Source organism: Chinchilla lanigera, unplaced genomic scaffold, assembly GCF_000276665.1.
Source record: "Chinchilla lanigera isolate Chin_1 unplaced genomic scaffold, ChiLan1.0 scaffold00045, whole genome shotgun sequence".
Classification (NCBI taxonomy): Eukaryota; Metazoa; Chordata; class Mammalia; order Rodentia; family Chinchillidae; genus Chinchilla; species Chinchilla lanigera.
Genome location: NW_004955446.1, coordinates 4,104,683 through 4,127,832, shown reverse-complemented (window position 1 = coordinate 4,127,832; position 23,150 = coordinate 4,104,683). Strand labels below are relative to the sequence as shown.

The following is a 23,150-nucleotide window of genomic DNA, read 5'->3' as shown; positions in this document are numbered from 1 at the left end:
AAACTAGGTTATGATCTAAAACTAAGTTTTAAAAGTTGCACATCATTCCAAGAGTTATAGATTCCACAAATACTAGCAAATGGTGGTGTTTGAGTAGTTAAAAGATTTTGACCATTGCAAGTTCCTTATAACTTAAAAATTCATGAAGCAATCATTAATAATCTTAATAGATGTACCCTTCTCTGTCTGACTTTGTCTTTTGTGTGTTTTTATTCATCACTATTCATGATGAATAGTTCCATGTTCAGCACCCATGGCAAGCTGTTGTGAGATTTGAACTCCAAAGGGCATGGGTGGCCCCACCCCTATGACCAGTGGTTGTAACCCTCTTGGTTTCTCTCTTAGGTTGGCTTTGCCCACTCCTCACAGCTTTCCTTAGCAGTTGTTCCATGTTCCTGGGATCTCTAGCTTCCCGGGGTTTCTACTTCATTTTTTACTTCGCTCTTAGGACTTTACATTCTGCCCTCTGAGGGGTACACAGCCTGTATTACAGGCAAGCCTTCTGAAATTTGGATGCAAGCCTCCCTGACCCCACTATTCTTGCATTCTGCATGCGCATAAGAACTAGAACCACGTGGATGACACCAAGGTCTGCCGCTAATTGGAGTAGTAGCTTGGCATCATGCTGGTGGTTCCAGAGCCCCGTGAGTCCCTGGATGACTGGGCTGGTGAACTGAATCCCAGGGTGGCCCATCTCCAGTAGAGTGTCCTGGGACTCTTTCTCAAAGCAAATTCTTCCATTTTTACAGGGCAAAAGGAAGAATTTTGCTTTTTTCCTAACATGCCCCCAAGCTATATTTCCTGTTGTCTTGATGTAAAGTATAAACTTGGCTTCTTTGTAATGCTACTAATTTCAGCAACCAAGCCCTCCTCTGCTTGATCCATGCAGGTCCCAAGTTTTCCAGTATAAACTTTGCTCATTCTTTATGTACTTCAAATTACTTTCAAGACTTTTTTGCAGCCTAAAAATGCAGCATTTCCTTTCCATCTTGCAGAGTAACATCTTCTTTAAAGACATCTAAATTGCTGAATTGCCAAATTTTAAAATGTGGAAAATAGCATAAAAAGGATTGGCAATTTTAATGAATGGAGCAAAGATGTGGTGGTTGTTTCCTGTAAAAGGACCAAAAGGCTGTGTTTTTTCTTCATGGTGACCAATATTGAGATTTGTTCATATAGCTTCAAAAATTAGGAAGCAATTGCATTTACCTGAGACATGCATAATAAGAGCCTAAACTTAGCTTAGTGATGGTGCCAACAAGGGCTGTTATATGTGAGAGAGACTGGAAAATGTACTCCAGTGTTGATTCAGTGAAAAGGAGTTTAAAACCTGGTTTAGTAGAAAAATAATGGTTTCACAATGGAGTAGATTTGTTTTAGGAAAAGGAATACAGTTGAGCAAGAAGGTAATGACTTCAGGTTTGGAAACAGAAAGTTTGTAATTATGTTGAGACCCCTGGCCTGCTGTCTATCTAGATCAGAATCCTTGAAATGTGGCTGGTCTGAATTGATGTTTGCTGTAAGTATAAAATACCAGATTTTGAAGGCTTAGTACAAAAAAGAATGTAAAATATCACATTAATATTTTTATATTATTGCATATTGAAATAATAATATTTTGGATATAATGTAAGCTTTTCCTTTTGCTTCTTTAAAAAATGTAGCTGCAACGAAACTTTAAACTACTTATATGTCTTTCCTTGTATTTCTGTTGGATAGCACAAATCTATATTGAGATTTATAACAGATAGTTAGAAATGCAGGACAAAAGTCAAAGCAAAATGTCTAAATTTAGAAATAATCCATATAAGGAGTGATAGTTCAGGTTGTAAAATTAGGCAAAAATGGCAGTATACAGAGGAGAGAGGTGAAAAAAAAAAAGTCAACAATTTTAAGATTGGAAGAGAAAGAGTAACCAGGAGAAAAATAATTGGAAAATCATTACTTCAAAGCACTATATAAGTCTGATTAAGATAAAATTTTTAAAAGGAAGGAATAGTTAACATTGAATGATAGGCTGAAGAGAACTGAGAAAAGGCCATTGAATGTGGTTGATAGAGAAGCAGTTTCCGTAGAATGTAAGAGGGATAGATTGCAAGAGATTATGAAGTAAACTGTATATATAAACTATTCTTTCAGGAATGGAATCCATTTGTGAAGATAATAATCACTTGATTCAAATAGAGTCCAGGAAATTTTAAACATGTTTGTCTGCTGAATAAAAGGATCAGTGAAATAGGAGTGCCTGCAATTGTATAAAAGAGAGAAGATACTTTCCATACTAAAATCCTAAGCAGAAAGTATACTGGAATCATCAGGGAACTTGTTACAAGGGCAAATCCCCAGGCAACATCTCACATCTACAGTTGCTCTTTTCTCTGAAGGCTTATCTCCTGGAACAAGTCTCATGTTGGGGTGGGGTAAGGTAATGACACATGAACCATATCCACAGTTTCTTTTAAGTTACTATGATGTATCCACAGGATAAAACAAGTCAAAAAAAATTTAGAATGCTAATAAAGACATTAATGAAATGGCTAACTATAATAACATCCAGAATGGATATAAAGCCAGTGAGGATTACAGTAGAACTTATGGACCATGAACTACAGTTAAGGAGTTGACTTTCATAATTTTAAATTCAGTAGGAATGAAAGACTGACAAAGCAAAAAAGTAGATTTTGATCAGAGGGAGTGTTTTCAGAATTCAAGATCTTAAAGGCCAATTAGACACAGAATGTGGCTATACGTATCTGATATATAGATACGTACAGAAAGAACTAGGTGGATAGAAAGAATTGAGTCATTTTCATTATAAGGCCTATCAGTTTGGTAAATCTAACACAACACAATGAATGCTAACAAAAAGTTTGAGATTCAGGTCAGGAGGAAACACTAAAGTATGAAACTATCAGTATGGAAACATCAAGACTTAAGATTCCACTAAACCTTGACTTGGATAACTTTGGCGATCATTTCGAAGATAGGACACCTGCTTGAGCATTTAATCTTCTCTGAGTATCTTTGATCAAGTGTAACTTTCACAGTACAAGTAGAAAAGTTTACTTAACAATGATAAAATATGCATAGCTTTCACTAGTCACAAGTGACCCTGAGGGTTTGTATGCATAAGAATCAGTTCTTTGTTGCTATAATGAAATATCTGAGATAGGTTAACAGAGAGAGACAGACAGGCAGACAGATAGACAGAGAGACAAAGAGACAGAGACAGACAGACAGAGACAGAGACAGAGTGAAAAGTAGATTGATTTTGCTCACAGTGTTGTATGCTGAAAGTCCAGACAGCATAAGCAGGACTGACATACTGTTTCCTCTACCTTGGCTGTGTGACCTCCTGACAGATGCGCATGGTAGGGGTACAGGAGAGGGAGAGATTACATCTTGAAAGAAGAAGCCAGGGAGAGGCTGAGGCACCACAGTCCCTTCCAAAGTCACACTGTCCAATGGATATAAGGACCTCCCACCAGGCACCTTCTCTTAATCACTTCGCAGCCCCGTAACCCTGGGGACTAAGCTTCCAATACATGGACCCTGAAGAAATAATGATGGGTGCACGGAAACCGTGTCTAAACCATAGCAGGGTTCATGACCAGAGTACTGGATAATTTTTTTCTAAGAAATTAATTTGAATCTCTTGCCCTTAAAAGTCACTTACATGAGATCAACATTGATGTCTCATTTTTGCCTTTAACACATGATGCAGTATAGTAATCATCAGAATATCTTGACTTAGTATGTTCCACAGAAAACAAAATTACATGCCAAATTGTAATATTAGGTGAGTTTAAAGCAAGTTTGAATAAGCAAATGAGTTTTAAAAGTTTTAGTAGTGCACCTAGCATATAATAATTGCTTAATAAATGGTTATTAATTGTGCCACTTTGGGCATTCAACAAGTTTTTAGTTCGGTGTTTTATATATCCAGGTTCAATAAATAGTAATTACATTAAAATTTTTGTTTTCACTCCAGGTTCCCATTAACTATTAATTAAAACCTGAATGTTAAATTTGTACTGAATTAAGAAAACAGGGGGTCATTTATCACTTCTTATGTTTGCTATACCTAAAATGGTAAATTTTTATATATTAACTCACAATGCTACTGTGAAAAGTTACAGCTTTTAAGATATCCTTTACCTATGTTTCCATAGCACATTACATGTAGACTGAAACAAGATGAATGAATTATATGATTTACTTTATTTTTCTTAGATCAGTTTTGCCTGAAAGTCAATAATTCTTTGCTGAACAACTTTTACTGTCAGTATGTTATATACTTACCTCACTATTCCTTGCTTTATAGTGAAGAGCTCAGAAAAGAAGCAAGACAATTAAAGCGGGAACTCTTAGCAGCGAAACAAAAAAAATTAGAAAATGCAGCAAATGCAGAGAAAAGAAATGAAGGTAAGGGCATTTTTCAGGCTTACATTTCCTCTTGATACTCCTGTATTTCTTTCCCCTGCCCCCATCTCTCCTGTCTCCTCCTCCTTTCCTTCTTGTCTCTGCAGTCCTTGAGATTTTTGTTTGTTTGTTTTTGTCTTTTTCAAACTTGCTTGGGATGGCCAGTAAAATAAATTTCCACACAGGGCATTTTTCTAAGAAATAAACTCAATGCAAGCATGATTAACTGTTGCTCTTAAGTAAGCTAATGGAAAATAACACTACTCAAGATCAGGCAAAACCTAACGTTGTCATAGCTTATAGCATAACTGGACTAAAAACACACAAGATTGGAATGTTCTGTCTTTTTTAAATATTTCATACTCTTTACAACATTTAAAAATATTCATGATCTATGTTTGATTGAGGCTATATAAATATTTGTGTGTTGTTTTGAATAGTAATAGATACCTGCCCTTATTTTTGGTTTTTTTATTCATATGTTAAAACATAGAAAATCTAAAATATTGACAAAATTGATCTTGCTGTTTATACTTGTTTATACATGTTAAATATGTTTTGTGATTCACTGTAGTTTTTTAAAATTTTTAATTTTTTTATTTGCATATGTTTGCAATCCATGGTTATTACATTCTCACTGTGATTTTCATTAAGCTAAAATAACCTCCAGGAAAAGCTATTTCATTCTCACTTAAAGTTTTTAATTTTTAAGACTCTTTAACTATAAACCATGTGGTGTTCACTTTCCAAAATTACAATTTGGAATGCTTAAATTTATTCTCTTTTTGTAATAATAGATTACAATGTAACATAATTGGAAATTTTATTCATTTGCTTCTGATAAGATATGCTACATTAGACTTAACAAATTTGCTTTATACATATATCTTCTGTATCCTCATACTTCTGGCAAGCTAGAAGTATTTTTATCTACTGTGACAGTCATTGAGACAGTCACTGAAATACATTAAAAAATAGGCAGCATCCAATTTTAAAGAACACATTTTCTGATATAGAATAGTAATGTAATATTTGACCAATATATTATTATTGCTCTAAATAGCACAAGCAGTATGCCATAACTATTTAAAGAATTATAGTTTGTAGAGTATTTTTTTAATTTATCTTTCTTACATTATTTATGCTGTATCCCCAGTGACTATTTTAGTAAAGGCAGGTACTTAATGAATAATTGAAAGTCAATGAAATATATATTTGAATGAAGGTAATTGCTAAAAGGTTGACTTACCCATAATGGCACAAATTAGGAGCTGAATTTAAAAGAAAGAACAAATGTATTAAGAATTAGATTATGTCCTATATAAAATATAACCCAGAACAGAAACAAGCTGGATTATGAGATTAAAAGAAGAAATACTGCAAGTTACTTTATGTCTAAATTTATACATAATTTTCCCAAAAAAAATCCAGGGGATTTTTTTCTTATAATTAAAAGCATGTTAAATACATGAATCATTCCATTCACATAGGAAGGTCCTTTATTTATGATCTTTTATTTTATTAATTTTTTACCTAGTTATGAATATCCCCAAGTACAGTCTCAAGACCTAACGTGACTAGGTATATGAACTGGTAATTGATGGATAGCTCTTATCTCTGTAGTTCATGATCTAGAAGGAGTAAGAGAAATGCAATTGATAATTACTATAATAGCACTGTATGGTGCTAGATTAGATTTGACATTAACATTTGACATTAACATTAAATGTCAGATTTGGCATTTGACTATGTTTATCTGCCTTTGAAATATTAAAATATGAATAAGTAAAGAGAAGTTTGAGTCTTAAAAGACTGATTTCTTAACACAAAAGAGAAAATTGCATCAGCGCTTATTTTAATCTCTGTAATGGAAGTTGATCGTGTTAAAAAAATTTTTATGTAGCCAGGCATGGTGGCACATGCCTATGATCCCAGCAGGAATGTGGTAGGCTGAAGCAAGAAGACTGTCACAAATTTAAAGCTAGCCTGGACTACATAGTCAGTTCAAGGCCAGCCTGAATTATACAGGGAGACCTTGTCTCAAAAAAAAAAAATAAAAATAAAAAATTATATCATCATTAGAAAGGCAGCTATATTAATAATTATTTTTCTGGATTTAACCTGAATATGAATAACGGTTAAAACTAGTTTCAAAAAAAAAATGAGATTGTTTGATTGCTTTCACTTTATTTCCTAATCTCAAAATGGACCATTTTTTTCCCTTTTTATTATTTGATTTTGGAAATAATTTTAGACATGCAGAAGTTGCAAAAAATAATTCTGATTTCCCATGTACCTTTAACATCAAGATCTTTTATACCAAGATACAGTGATCAAGCTCTTAGTGTTGGTATATATACTGTTTACTAACTACAGACCTTATTAGAATTTCATCATTTTCTCCTGTTACTCTTTTTTCTTTTTTATCCTGCTATACAGGATTCTATGTTGCATTTAATGATCATGTCTCCTTAGTGTCCCTTATCTGTGACTATTTTTGTCTTTCCTTATCTTTTATGACCTTTACACTTTGAAAAGTCCTGGCTATATATTTTGTAGGATGTCTCACAATTTGAGTTTCTCATGACTGGATTAAAATTATGCATTTTTTTGGCAAGATTACCTCGACAACAGTATCTCTTACCAGCATGTTGTGTTAGGAGTAGTATGACTATTATCTTACTATTAGTGATACAGCTTTGGTTGGTTAAAGCGTGTCTGTCTTGTTGTTATACTATACAGTTACTCTTTCTGTCTTTGAGATTCGGAAGTATTCAGGGACAGACACTTGTAGATACACAAATATCCTGTTTTCTTCGAGCTATTCCCCACTAATTTTATCATCCATTAGTAATGGTAGATCTTGTCTGTAGGCATTATTATTCACTGTGGTGTTCTACTGGTGACATTATTTCTTCCCTGATTCTTACTGTTTTTGCTACTTGGAATTCTGCTGTGAGAAAGTGCATTCTCTTCTAGCCTTTATTTATTTCAGTAAGGTGGATATTTATGTTATTCCATGTATTATAATCTTAAATTCTCTTTTATTTTGTTCAGATATTTCCAGCTTTGGCTATATCCAGCTCTTTCAAGAGAGCTCATTTCCTTTCCTCTTGCCCCCCGCCCCCATGCCATCCTGTGAGCACTTTTTTGCTTTCTGGTATCACAACACAGTCTTACATTTTCCCTTCTCCAGACAGGGAATCAAATACTTCTGCAAGGAACTGTGGGTTCCTTTTGTTTGAGTATTATGTTTAGAAACCGAGATCTGGAGACTAAATGAACCATTTTATTTTGATTCTGATATTTTTAGAGTGCTATTAAAAGCCGTGGTTTATTATCACTATCTTGTTAGAAGGCTGAACCAAATTCTTTCTTAGAACCTATTTAAGATACGCATTATGGATTGTCTTTTTCTTCCAATCATATTTTTCTCTAAACTTACTTTGATCTTTTTAAATTGGCAAGAATTACTGATATTATGGTACAAAATTGTTCATGATGAAAGATTTGTGAATTTCAATAACTCTACCTTATATTTGAAAATCCAAAGTTGCTATGCAGATTTTATATCTGGTAGTACTTCTTTCCCTGTGACTATAAATGATACCATGAGCAATCTCACAACATAATATTATAGAAATAAAGTATGCTTTTAAGCATCTTTCAGCATATTTCAGGATTTAGCCTGTCTTCCCAGTTGACAGATATTCCAAGGTTAGCACTACATGAACTCTGGGAACAGATCCAGAAGTTCTCATGTGTATTTGTATAGTAAGATCCTCACATGAAAAGAAGTTGGAAAGTGTTATTTGACCTTGGCTCTATAACTTCATGCATCAGTTGAACTGAATACTCTCATGGACCTATTCAGGAAAGATTTCTTGATTGGGCTAAATGGCTACATATCTGGCTTTTATAAAGCATTTTATTTTGGTCCAAGACTAAATAATCTGAGTATTTTGGCAAACCTTGTATTATTTGGTCTTTTATGCTATATCTAGCAGTTTAATTTGCCAGTAAACTTAGAAGCAGATAATAGTCTTAAAGCTTCTTGGATAATTTGGAGTAGCAGATTGTGTAATACGAACCCATCATTTGTGTGCATTTTCAGCTGATACTTGTGCTACACCTACTAGTAGAAAGAAACTAAAAAAACATTTAATTTTGTATTTTCATAGTAATTCTCTGGTAATTCTAGGGGCTTGTTATATGTAGCGCTAATGATTATTATGAATTTTTTGGAGTAGTGTATCTTCTCTAAATATAAGTGAGAAAGAATTAAATCTCTATTACTTTTACTAGCAGTGAAGTCATTTAAGCCATGATGACTCAGTTTTCTTATCATAAATCCAGGGATAAAAACATCTTCTGCATCCCTCAGGCTTCTTATAAGAAGTAAATTAACTGGGCTCTGGTGACCCCATCACTGGTATCTATTGGACAGTAGATTTTGCTATAACCTAGTATGCTTCCTTTCCTATTTTCTAATCATTTTGTAACACGTGTGCTGACTTTTCTTTCCCTTCTCCTTTCCCTGGGAAAATACAATGAATAAAAAGTCTTATTGGTACTCAAAAAAAATTTTTTTAATAAATTATATAATGAGAAACATTTTATTATATCTACACTACTATATAAAAAATCTTTATTTTAAATTTGTAAAAAGAAAAATATAACTAATCCTTGCTCTTTTGTTTCCTATCCAAATCCTACAAACTGAAAATATGAATGTTAGTATTATTATTAATAAATTTAGTGTTGTTAGTTAAAGCCTATAATTAGATGATCATATATAAATATGATAATTAAAATTTCAAAATATACTTTCTTTTCCTGCTTTTTATAGTTGTATTTCCATAATGATATTCTTTGTTACAAGGAGAGTGTGTGTGAACTTCTGGACATTCTTAATAAGTACAACTTCCACTGATCTTATTTCCTGGTTTTACTAATTTATCTGTAAATCTTAACATTTGTTGATTATTGCCACTTCATTTTAGAATTTAGTGTATTGTGGTCAGGTTAAAAGCACTTGGGAGAAATGTGTAAGAACAAGAAAGCCTTCTGTTCTAATGCCTCTGCATTAAAAAAACTAATTTTAACCTCTTTGAATGAATGGAGGTCTTCCATTAAGCCAGGTTCTCTAATAGGCATGATACATTCCTCAGGGATTCTACATCTGAGAAAATCACTTTTGATCAAGGGATTAATATTCCATTGGTTTTATAATCTTTACCCAGTTTCCAGGGCCAGATCCTTGGCCAGATTTGTATAGACAATTAAGGATTTACATTCTAGTCATAATTCTACTTGTAAATCTGTTCTTTCACATTAGCCAAGTTACTTTAAAATCTGGACCCATCTGTTACTACATATATAAATGTAAAGATAAATAGGATCTGCTACTTCTTGTACCACAGTGATGTTGTCAGTTGATAGATATAAATATACTTCTTAGGAAGAAGCACATTTTAAAGTATAACTTCATAATTTGCTGTTTGTCATCTATTTGCTTTTTAAAGACTTTAGATAATGTATGAAGGCATGAATGTTTCACAGAGGAAACGAAAAAAGAAGAATGTCAAAGAATAAAACTATTAATATAGTCATATAATTAAATTTTATAACAGCATAATAGATGACTTTATAAAATTCAAAACAGTTCCTTTTTTTTTTTAGTTAAGTACAGAATCTCCAGTAGGCTTTCACATCCCAATTTAGGTAAACAAGAAATGTGGTGTTTTACTTCAGATACCAACAATGTCAAAAGAGATATACTGCAGGACAGTCCTGTTTACAGCCCCGGAGTCACTTTGGTTCCACTGTAAATCATTCGGGATTGTGCACAGGATTGTTTTGGGGTAATAAATTCTGAATAAGATTGATAATTAGTTGGAAATAAAATTGGTTTCTTATGTTTGCTCTATCAAGTTCTTTAATAAACTATATAATCCTTTTCATTAAATTATGTCTCTAAGTCCTTTCCGGGTTTCTTTAAGTTTCACCATATTAAAACCAGTAACAAACAGAACATAGTCACATAGGGATACAGGTTTGAACATATTCTCTAATCAGCTTTAGGGAGGTAGAGTGTCAGATCCTCTTTTCAAAGTTCTAAGCAGACAATGCCTACTGTATGGCTAGTGCCAGAAATTAGAGAAGGGCAATCTGAGCTTGTAAATCAAGAAAGAATTTTAAAGCCTCTTCGTGAAACACATCCCTGAGGTGCTAGTACTTCTCAAGTTGCGCTGGGCCTTTTCAAGTTTTGTCAGACTATCTTTAATACTGGATTAAGTCAGACGAGAGCCCCTCAGGCTTGATAGGTTGTGAAAGCATATAGCTTTATCTATCTAATATATAATGTTAAACTAGCTTAATCTTGGTTTTTATAAGAAATAGAAACCCTCTTGGAATGTTAGCTCTGTGTTATGCCTACTGCCCCGTAGAATTAACTGCTCTCATTGAGCAAGCTGGTCTTTTTCCTCAAAGCAGTTAACATTCTTCAGGTACTCTTGACTCATCATTTTCTTTCTGGAGGCCAAAAGTGTCAAGACGTATTTTTTCCCTACAGTCTACTCCTTCTTAATCTGTTGCTAATTTTTTACTTTATTTATATGAAAAAAGTAAAAGTATATTTGTACTTCATTCCTAGAAAGAAAGCCTTTCAGGCCATCAGTCATTTTCGGTTTCTTCTTGCTTTGGGCATAGTGTTAACAATTTGATTATCTGTTTTTCTAAGTTTAAAACATATTAAAGAATAATAAAAATGAAGGTAAGATTGTGAATTTTATAGTATGGGAACTATAGCTCATTATTGGCCTTAAAAGAAAAGGCAGAGTTGGGGCTGATCAGTGGATCTCTCTAGCCCACTATTTTGTTAGGATACAAAGAAAAAAAAAATCTTTTTTTAAAGGGAGAGTGAAAAGCATGCTAGAGCCATTCGCTCTAATAGCAGCTAGAGGTAATAGGCAACCACTTGATACTAGAGCAAGATACACAACGCAGTAATCAAATACAGATATATTTACTATACATTTTGCTCTGAAAATGTATATCTTTAAAGGATAAAGTTAATGATTCTCCTTAGTATGATCCTGATCACAAGGAATAGATTAGATGCTATTTGTTATTATTTAATGAGGTTAAAAAAAAAGGGCAATAATTCTAACCTAATTGGTGAAAAAATTGTTTTAATTGATTAACGATAAGATTTCCTTATCTAAAATACTTAACTTTGTGGAATATCTTCTAGAAGTCCTAGAAAAGTAGTTTTGCTTTATAGTTAGGACAGTCCATCTCTTGGGTGAAATGTTATTGAACATGCTACAACTGATGTGTTAGAATACATACTGTATACTTAATATGTCTTTTTTAATAATTTTAAGTGCAATTTTAAAGGTCTATGACAAATACAAAGATGTCTATACATGTACATTTATGTCAAGAATTTAATCTTTTGTTAAAGTGAATAAGAAATTATGTTCTTTGAGAGTCCATACAGTACTTAGTTCTTCTTAGACAATCTATCTCAAACTTTTTCAGTAGTTATCATGAGCAAATCTCGCTGTTCTCTTTAAGACAGCTACTACTGACTTTAAAAAATAGACACATAGGGATATGGCTCAGTGGCACAAGCACCTGCCAGCAAGCACAAGGTCCTGAGTTCAATTCCTGGTACAAAACAAAAAATAGACACAGTGATTGTGTACTGTTCATCTCTCTATATTTATTTATTTATTTATTTATTTTTATTTTAAAAATGTAAAAAACTAACAATGAAGACAAAATCAAAACAACAAAAATGATACGTGACCTCAGAACAAAATGATAGGAATTAACAGTGGTTGCTACATTACATACTGTTACTTTCAGTGAAGTTGCTCAGTCCACCAGACATAAGAATGTAAGATTGATCAAACCATCAAAGACAGTAACAAATAATTTAAAAAAACATTGGGAATGATGCAGAGCTTCACCATACAAGATGGTAGGAGTTCCACAATGGTTGTTATATTGCATATTGTTGTTTTCAGATCAGTCATTCTGATTACCAAATTCAAACGTGCAAAATTGGTTAAGGAAAAAGAAAATTTAGGACTGGGGGTATAGCTCAGTAGCATAAGCGCCTGCCTGGCAAGTGCAAGGTCCTGGGTATGATTCCCAGTACCCCCCACCCCCCCCAAAAAAAGAAAAAAGAAAATTTTAAGTAGTGACTGTTCCTTTCAGTAAACCACAGACATCAGCAATACACCTATTCCAGCTATTCTTGTATATACATATAAATTTTGTTTTTCATTTAAAAAATATTAAAAACAAATACCTAAACAAAACAGCATAGAGAACAATAAAAATGATACAGAATTTCAAAACATGGTCATAGGATATTAACAATGGTTGTTATATTACATAATGTCATCTTCAGAATAGTTGCACATATAACCAGATAGGCATGCAAGATTGATCAAACAATTACGCATTAACAGTTCCCTTCAATAAACCAGCAGATATTAATAGTACAATTATCCTAGCTATCCTGTGTATACATGTACATATTTTTTATCCTCTTCCTTTTTTCTTTTTCCTTTCCGCTCCTTCATCTTAGTTACTGCTTCCTATTTGAGCAGTTTCTTTTCCCTTTCACAATATCTATTGTACCTTTCAGATTTTGTTTACCCTTTCAGGTTCTTACAGTAGGGAGGAAATACATTGTTTACACGTGTGAGTGTGATTTATGTCACTTATGAGTATGGTCTCTAGTTGCATCCATTTACCTTTAAAAGCCTCTAGTTTATCTTTCTTTATAGCTGAGTAATACTCCGTTGTATAAAAATACCACATCTTTTTTATCCATTCCTCAGTTGATGGACATTTGGGTTGGTTCCAAGATTTAGCTATTACACATTGCGCTGCTATAAACATGGGTACACATATATCAATGTGGTATGATGTGTTCAGTTCCTCTGGAAAAATACCCAGCGGAGAAATAGCTGGGTTGAATGGCACCTCTAATCCTAGTTTACTGAGGAATCTTCAGACTGATTTCCACAGTGATTGCACCAGTCTACCCTACCACCAACAGTGGAGAAGAGTTCCTTTTCCCCCACAGCCCCTCCAGCATTTGTTATGGGTTGATTTCTTGATGATAGCCATTCTTTCTGGGGTGAGGTGGAATCTCAGTGTTGTCTTAATTTACATTTCTTGAATAACTAATGACATTGAATATTTTTTCATGTATTTATTTGCCATTTTTATTTCTTCATCTGAGAAGTGTGTGTTCACCTCAGGTGCCCATTTTTGGATTGGGTCTTTGAATTGTGGGGGCCTGATTTTTTTTTAACTGTTTGTACGTTCTACATGGGAGTCTTTTGGCTAAAATTTTTTCCCAGTTCGTGGGTTTTCTTTTCACCCTGTTGGTGATTTCTTTTGATGTGCAATAACTTTTCAATAAGATGAGATCCCAGCTGTTGACTTTTTTAAGTATTTCCTGTGCAGTTTGGTTTTTGTTCATAAACTCTCTACCTACCCCTATGTCTTCAAGACTTCCACTTACTTTCTCTCCCGTTAGGTCTAGTGTTTCTGTTTTAATATTTAGATCTTGAAGCCACTTTGACTTTATTTTGGTGCATGGTGATAGGCATGGGTCTAGTTTTAGTCTTCAGCATGTGGAAAGCCAGTTTTTCCAGCATCACTTATTAAGGAGGCTATCTTTCTTCCAGTGAACGTGTTTGGCCCCTTTCTCAAAGCTAAGGTGGCTGAGTGTCTTGTGGTTGTGTCTGCGTCTTCTAGTCTGTTCCATTGATCTTCAGGTCTGTTTTTTTGCCAGTATCATGCTGATTTTATCACAGTAGCTTTGTAGTATAATTTCAAATCAGGGATTGTGATACCTCCTGCCTTGCCTTTGATTCCCAGGATTGCTTTTGCTATTTCGGGTCTGTTCTGATTCCAGATAAATTTTAGGAATGTTTTCTCTAGGTCTTTTTTTATTTTTTATTAGTCCATGTTTGCAGTACATAATGTTTACATTCCTTGTGGGGAGTTGATACATGTAAATAACACGTCTTAATTTCCTTTTTCTTCCCTTTTTACTCTCTTCCTCTCCGCTGCCCTCCATCTCTTCATCCTTTTCCCATTTAAGAAAGACCTCGCCCCCTACTTGTTATTATCTACCTTTTATTTTGCTCTTTATTCATATTTTGTTTTTCTCATATGAGATATGATATATCTTTTATGATATAATATTTAGCCTTGTGTGTTTGATTTATTTCACTTGGCATTATGGTCACAAGGTATATCCATTTTTCTTCAAATGACTCAAATTTATCTTTCTTTATGGCAGAGTAGTACTCCATTGTATGTAAATATCACATTTTCTTTATCCATTCTTCTATTGATAGACATATAGAGTGCTTCCAAGATTTAGCTATTATGAATTGTGCTGCTATAAAGGTCCCATGCATGTATGGCTGTAACATGATGTCTTTAACTCTTTTGGGAAAATGGCTAAAAGGGGAATAGCTGAGTCAAATGGAATTTCTAGTTTTAATATTTTTGAGGAACCTCCATAATGATTTCCATAGTAGTTGTACTAGTTTACTACCAACAATGTTCTAGGGTACCTGTTTCCCCACTGCCTCTAGCGTTTGTTGTTTAGTGTTTTAATGATAGCCATTCTTACCGGGGGAAGGTAGAATCTCTTTGTTGTTTTAATTTGCGCTTCTCTAATGGCCAGCAATGTTGACCATACCTCATGTATTCGCTGGCCATTTGTACTTCTTCTGTGAAATGTCTGTTCGCTGCACTTGTTCATTTTTTGATCAGGTCTTTATTTGGGGGGTCTAATTTCTTTTTAGCTCTTTATATATTCTAGATATTAATCCTTTGTCTGAGGAAGAGCTGGCAAAATTTTTTCCCATTTTGTAGTTTGTCTTTGCAAACTGTAGGTTGTTTCTTTTGCTATACAGAAACATTTTAATTTCATATAATCTCATTTGTTGATTCTCAGGACTATTTCCTGTGCAAACAGGGTTCTCTTCAGAAAGTTCTTGTCTACCTCATGACTTGAAGTGTTTTACCTATATTTATCTTCTAGAAAGTTAAGTGTTTCTGTTTTAACATTTAGGTTTTTTCATTTATTTTTATTTTACTTTAATACATAGTGAGGCTTTTTTTGGAGGGCAACAAGGGAAATTTGAACAAGAACTGTATAGTGAATAATATTGCAATGTCAGTGTTAAATTTTTTAGTGAAATATGTTTTTGTGGTTATGCTTTTAGGAGACATCCTGAACTGTACAGGGGTGATGTTTTATATATTTGCAACTTACTTTTAAATGTTTTGGGGAAAAAGAAGAAAGAGCACAGTAGATCACACAATGACAGCAAAACATTAGCCACTGTTGAAGCTCAGTAAAGAGTATATAGGTGTCCAGTGTGCTTTTCTTTTCAGTTTTTTAAAAGATTGACATTTTTCAAAATAAAAACAGGAGTGAGTATTTTAATGCACAAATGAACAAAAAAATTAAAGTAACCTATCCTTTGTGAAGTATCAGAAAGGTAGAAAAGCATAAAAGACAATAAAAGATCACTCCATAGTATTTCTGCCAGAAATCATCATGGTTAACATTGTGATATTATTTTTCTGGACTGTACTTTCATGATAGAAACACAAGTGTATTTTCCTCCCATTGTGTAATTTTATTGTAATTTTGTTTGCAACAAGCTCTTTAAAAAATATTTTTATTGCAATTGACCAATAACTCGTAAAGTGTCAACTTACTTTGCGAGTATTTATTTTTAATTCTTTTAGTATAAGATATAGAACATAATAAATGTAAAGACCATATAAATGTATTTAAGAAGTTCTCATCATTTTCAACTTTAGAGTTTAGAATACATCGGAGCGTTGACCACTGTATCTTTATTGTTGATGAGAATTATCTGTACCTCTCATTGAAAAGAAAAATTATTTTAAAAAAAATATTAGCTGCTATTGTAGTCCGCCACCTCATCCTTTCTCAGGCAGCCAGTAATTCTGCAAGAGAACATTGAACCAGGTTAGATATTTGAGGCCTAAATTGAAGTAATTACAAAGTTGTGTACAAACATGTGTTTCTGTTGGTGGTGTTTTGTTTTGTTTTGTTTTGGTGGTTAGATTCTCTCAAGGGGGAGCTAGTATCATCATTAAAACTTTGATTATAACCAGCATTCTCATCTGAGAACAGAGTTGTTAACTTTTCCAAACTGCTGTCAAGACCTTATTTTAAGTAAGATGTTTTTCTTTTATGTGACATTTTCTGAGGTTTTGCCAAAAATGACATCAAACTTATACAGTAATTCATTTGAGTTCTTTCTTCAACATCTTGCAACGCTTAATCAAATTTGAAAAAGATATTCTTTTCACAACTCTATAGTGTAAACCTGTGAATATATTGCATTAAAACTGACTTTGGATAGTTTAATCTGCATGATATTATTAGAGTTATTTTCATAAACAATTAATACAATATGCTGACAGTTTTAACTGGTTATATTTTCAGAATTTCTCACAAAAACTCCTAGCAGATGGTACAGTTGCAGCTTTTGAGTATTAATATTTTTTCACTCAAAAATCAAATAATCCCTAAATTATATTAATAGTTACACAAAAGAACTTGAGTTGTGACTAAGTGCAAAAGGAGTACAAAATTCTCAGAACTAATAATATTTCCAAATATGAAAAAATCACTAAAACTCTATTTTTATACACAGAATATTTTGTATTTACGTATTTTATTTTTGTTTGTTGTTTTTAGAAAAAAATGACCATACCAAAATGTGAGGTTGTTGAGGATATTATGCTGAAGTACATTTAAAATGTATTCAGATAAGCTAGTCTTAAGGAATGTATTAAAACTGAAATTCTGATCTTGAGTGTGATCTATTTATATTGCATGTATTTGTGCAATAAATATCACAGTATTAGTCCTGAAAGAATCATCTGGCCCTGCTTCTACATTATACACACAGGAAGCCAAGGGCCCAGCCATTGAAGAGCTTATTCAGCATCACACAGCAAAATCATAGAATTAGAACTCATGATCCCAAGCTTCCAGCTGAAGCTCTTCGACTACTATACTACTTGAACTTGATCCAATCTTGAATATATACAGTCTGTAAAGTATTATTTGGTATTTATTAAAGTCACCTTTACTTTTGGTTAGAATCATTTTTCCTAAAAGCCCATCACCAAATGTAAAGAGTCTTTAAAGCAAGTTGTTATTATAAACTTGTCCTTTTTGAAAGATTAATGGCTTTATTTTACAATGAATGACAAAAACTTTAATGTTGCAGAGAATATCAGTTTCTGACAGCAATTTAGATTCTTAGAAAACTAAGAATCTAAATTGATCCTCCCACTAAGGACAACTAGAAAGTAAGGTCACTTTACCCCCAGGATAGGATTAGGAGGACATGTGCTGTCCAGAATTATGGTATGGAGTTTTTGGGGACAAGAGCGATAGTTCCTAGGAACTCTAGCAACAAGGCAACCTTGCAATTAGTTTAAAGCTCAAATTGACCTCACTTGAGTAATCTTCAAATCTTCCAGCCAAGAATTTAGTTGGAGTATTGATTCCTAAGTGCCTCCCACAAAGGCCTGGTACAAGCCCTTTTTTTTTTGTTTTTGTTTTTGTTTTTGTTTTTGTTTTTGTTTTTGTTTTTCTCCGGTACCAGGAACCAAACTCACAACCTTGTGCTTGCCAGGCAGGCGCTTTGCTGCTGAGCTAAATCCCCAGCCCCAAGCCCTTAAAATCTTATGAGAAGAACCTACAGTACTTTCATTCCTGGTCCTGAAAGAACCTACACAAGCAAATGAATGGCTTAGAATTCACACACACACACACACACACACACACACACACACACACAACTCAGATATCCTTAGCTAAAGCTGATAGAAACATCACACAACAGAATCAGGTCCACAAATGCCCACATTTTCTTCAGATACTAGATGGTAAATATGTATATGTAATATACTTCTAGAAATAATAGTCTTGAAAAGAGAATAAGTAGATTTTAATATAAAGGAGATTGCCTACAAAAATATGATAGTTGACATTAAAAACTCAATAGGTTTCATAACAAACTAGATATAGTTAGAAAGAAGATTAGTAAATTGAAAGAATTGCAAAAGTTCTGTAGAACCTAGACTCAAGACAAATGGAAAATGTGGAAGAACATCTACTAAATGTCTAATCAAATTCCAAAAGATTAAAGGAGAAATAGAAGCAATTTGTGAAGAGATGATAGCTAAGAATTTTCTATAACTAATGAAAGAGATCAATTCAAAGTAAAGAAGGCCCCAAAACTAATAGAAAATAAGTAAAAATAAATCTAGACCTACATTTTAACACTTCAGAGCATTTACTATGCAGACCGGAGAGATAAGACATTATTCCCTTTAGAAAAGCAAAATCTGATTTTGCAACATCAACAAGTGAAGACATAAGGTAAAATATTATCTTCAGTGTTCTGAGAGAAGATGACCTTCAAACAGCTGAGAAACTTTGCACCTGTAGACCTTTACTAAAGGCAAATCTAAAGCACATACTCAAGCAAAAGTTAGGTAAGCCACAAGGAGAGAAATGCAATCAAGAGTAAGGACCGTAGAAAGTGATAAACATATGGGGTAAAGGTAAAATAACACTAAAACCACCAAGAACAATAGTAATGTCTTCTTGGCTTAAAAAAGAGATAACATTAAAATACATAACAACCCAGCATATAATTTTGGGACAAGAGCTGGCGATATAGCTCAGTGGCACAGCGTGCACCTGGCAAGTGCATGGTCCTGCGTTTGATTCCCAGTACCAAAAAAAAAAAGACAATTGCAGGACAAGATAAAAGGTAGTAGTAAATAACAAGCATTTAAAAAATATTTTGTGGTCCTGGGTTAGGAAGAAGGTAAAGATTAAAATTAAATTCATCTCAGCATTTATTATTTATGAAACTTTTAACCTATTCAAGATAAAATTTTAACATAAATGTTTGAATAATGAATTTTATAAGCTCTTGACCCAAGTACATCTTACATATTTAGTAATAACTTGGTAAGCCAAACATAGTACTGTAAATTCTTAGGAATCTACAGTGCAGATTTCACTCATAATCATAAAATCCCATTTTGACCAGGCTTGCTCTTTCCTTATGAACACTATGAATATGATTCTATATTTGATTTTCTATAATTTAACCTGTATTTATTGAGGAACAAGCATTTTTCAAGACACTAAGAATTTTTCAAGGCACTGAAATCCTAGAACAAGCTGATGCGGTACCTGTTCCAACTGGGGAAGGGTTAATATGGACAGTCAGAAAAGAAGTAAATTCACAATATAATGTTAGGTAGTAGTAATTCAATTAGTTTTCGTTCCCCAGAAAGTAAAGTCTGTTTTTTAAAATCTCTGCGTTTTAAGATTAGCGTTGGAAAGGAAGTTATTGGGGTCAGATTTCAAAAGAAGGGAAAAGTAAAGCATATTACTACTTCCTTCTCAGAGTTATCCCAAAGAACCCCTTTCCCGCTTTAACTTCCTTACTTTTTAATCTCTCTCTGATCTGGAACAAACCACCATTTTGTAATATGAGCAGTTAAGTTCCTTTGATTTGTCCTAAAAATCAAGAGGCATTCCTTAAACGTTATCCCCAAAGAGTGTTGAGTTTTACCCCTCGTAGCAATAGTTATTGAAAACTACATTGAAGTTCACTCTCTTAGGTGCACTTAATAGGAAATACAATTCCTTAGTTATCACTGGCTTAAATAACAAATAGAATGTATATATAATCATATAAATATATAATAATATAAATGTCATATAAATATTTCTAATTCAGATCAATTTACAATTGAGTTTGATATGTTTGTGATTTTATGGAAAAGCTTAAAATTTTTAGTTCAATAATAGAACAGCATGCACTTTCAGAACAGTTATATCATTTACTAAATCTGGCGAGTGCTCTCCTAAAAAGGGAAAATTCAAAAGTGTTCACCTGTCATTGACGTCACCACTTTTAATATGGGTAGTATTCTCTTTATTAAATGCCAGAGCCAAGGAACGTCCCACAGACTGTCATATTTAGAGTGTCCATTCTGTACAGTGTTTGCCAATATCCTCTCCTGGCTGAGCATTTTCCACCATCCTTACATGTCTACTGCCAACCCTGCCTCCTGCTCCTGTCCTTTACAGAGTACTTCATTTTTCAGTCTTTTGAAAGGCCATCTAACATGAGCTTCCTCAGTTTACTCCTGTCAACTAGTGAATTTCTGTCTCCCCACCCATTTCTGTCTTTTGTCTCAGAACAAGGTGATCCTAGTTCTGTTTGGTTGGTTTGGTTTTTGCACGCGCGCGCGCGCGTGTGTGTGTCTGTGGCTGTGTGTGTCTGTGTCTATCTGTGTGTGTTGATCTGTTTTGGGGGTTTTCTGTTTTTTGTTTTATTTTGTTTTTTCATGGCTCTGGAAATTGAATCCAGGACCTTCAAGCTGAGCAACATCCCCAGCCATTTTTTCAAATTTTTTATTTTTCAACAGGGTCTCACTAAATTGCCCAGGACTGGAAATTTCAGTCCTCTTGCCTCAACCTCCCGGAATGCTAGGATTACAGATATGTGATCCTAGGTGTTTTCAAGGCTAACCACCCACTCTTAAGCTTTCTCTTCTCCAATTCTTTTGCAGAAGTCTGTCCATACTCCCTAATTTTTCCCCTTTGCCTCTTACACCCACTCATTTCTTCCTGGATCTCAAAGATAGTTTTTTAACCTTATTTCTTTTGTGTGCTTGTTTCTAAACCCTGCCTTCCACTCTTGAACCTACTTCTAAAAAGAGTAGCCTTCAATTTCTTGTTCACAACAGCTAGTCATTTCCTGATATTGACATTATTAACTTCACAACTTTGCTGAACTTGTTTATAAAAGTCTACAGTCACCAATACTCACTGCCTTTTGTCTTCACACTCCCTTGAGGAACTTATTGTTTTATAAGCATTGCCTCCTTAGGCTTCTAACATAGGTGTCCTGGGTGCTTCTCTGAAATAATTTCGTAAGCTCTTCTATAGCAAAAATAGTTAAAATTTCACACAAATAATGTTTAGTAATAATTCAGCTCATTTTCAGTTGTCAGAAAGCTTTTTCCTCCTTTTAGTGATTTCCGTGTTGCTGGGCAGGTATTAGAAAGCAGATTATTAACGGGCAAGTTTCAAATAAGAACAGGGAGAGTCATACTTTGCCACTGAGAAAATACTTTTTTCAGACCTTAAATTTTTTATTCTTTGAAAGTAAGCAGGGAAAGGCTAGTTAGAAAGGGGAAAAAAATGTGCCCCTCTACACCTTATCTCTCACTTACTTTTGCAGAAAGAAGTGTAGCAAAAATAAGTCAGAAAATAATGAAGTCGGTTATTTACAAAGAGATGGGACATAGAGAGCAGTTAGAAATGACTGGAAAGTAATGACAGCTCTCTGGGTTTGTCTTTTAGTGTAGTTTTAACTCTTGCAAATGTACTCATGTTCTTATTTATTTAAAACTTAAATCAAAAACAGCAGGATAAAGAAACTAAAGCTGATTAAATATAGAAACAAACTAATTCTATTTTAAATAAGTAAATTAATTCAAATTTTGAATACTGTATTTTGACTATATTCTCTGCAGTATGGAAAGAACAGTAAATCATGAGCTGTTCTGTGGTAGGTTTTGTTTTGTTTTATTTTGTACTATAGATACGTTAATTATAAAATAATTCTGTGTATATGGTAAGATTTTGTAAATGCATAGTTGATGTCATAGGCAGCCAGGGTTCTCATTGTAAGAGAAAGGAGATAAAACTGTGAAAGAAGAGGTAAGAAAAATATTTTGGGGATTTGTATGGATGGACTAGATTTGCATGAACTTGTGATTTCATATATATCATATATATAATATATAGATATGAAAATACATATACACATTTCCTATCTTCAACTGCTAAAGAGGCCTAAAAGCAAAGAATCAGTGCTGCTGAGCACACCTGCCCTCCCACATCATGGTTTCTAATACCATTTCCTTCTGAAAGGAGCCCAGACTCTTTGGAGAAATGGTTTATTCCCAAGAACTGAATAGTTTTTTATAAGAAAATAAGAAATGTTCTAAAAAAAGAATAGCGTGTATGTCAAAACAACAAAAAAGGCATCTGGAAATGGCCAGTTTCCTACTCTGTGACATAGAAAGAAGGCATCCAAACAAAAACATGTACTCAAATGTTCATTTCAGCATTATTTATAATACCCCCCCAAAAATGGAAACAACACAAAACAACCTAAACAAAATGTGCTATATCCATATGGGAAATATTATTCATCCATAAAGAGGCATGAAGCATTGATTTATGCTACAAAATGGAAAAAACTTCAAACCATTATGCTAAGTGAATACAAAAGGCCATATGCTATATGGGACCATTTATATAGATTGTGAAGATAAGGCAGATCCAAATCCATAGAGCCAGAAGGAAGATTCTAGATCCTGGGGGATTCTGGGAAGTGGTAATTGGTACTGTTTCTGCTAATAGATATGATGTTTCTTATTAGGGTAATGAAAATGTATGGAATTAATGATGATGGTTTTACAGCATTGTAATTACACTAAAAAGCACTAAAGTAACATCTTTTTTTTTTTTTTTTTGTTTTTTTTTTTTTTTTTTTTTTTTGGTTTTTCTCTGGTAC

The 23,150-nt window shown here is 33.5% G+C and overlaps 1 protein-coding gene across 2 annotated transcripts in view; it reads left to right on the top strand.

The window, feature by feature from the left end:
- Cwc27 (CWC27 spliceosome-associated protein homolog) overlaps window positions 1-23,150 on the top strand; it is a 197,952-nt gene that overhangs the window by 102,612 nt on the left and 72,190 nt on the right. For both annotated transcript variants that reach the window (XM_005392634.1, XM_013518444.1), the window contains exon 11: window positions 4,325-4,425. In XM_005392634.1, the coding sequence (XP_005392691.1) occupies window positions 4,325-4,425 (101 nt within the window). The remainder of the gene's footprint in view (window positions 1-4,324; window positions 4,426-23,150) is intronic.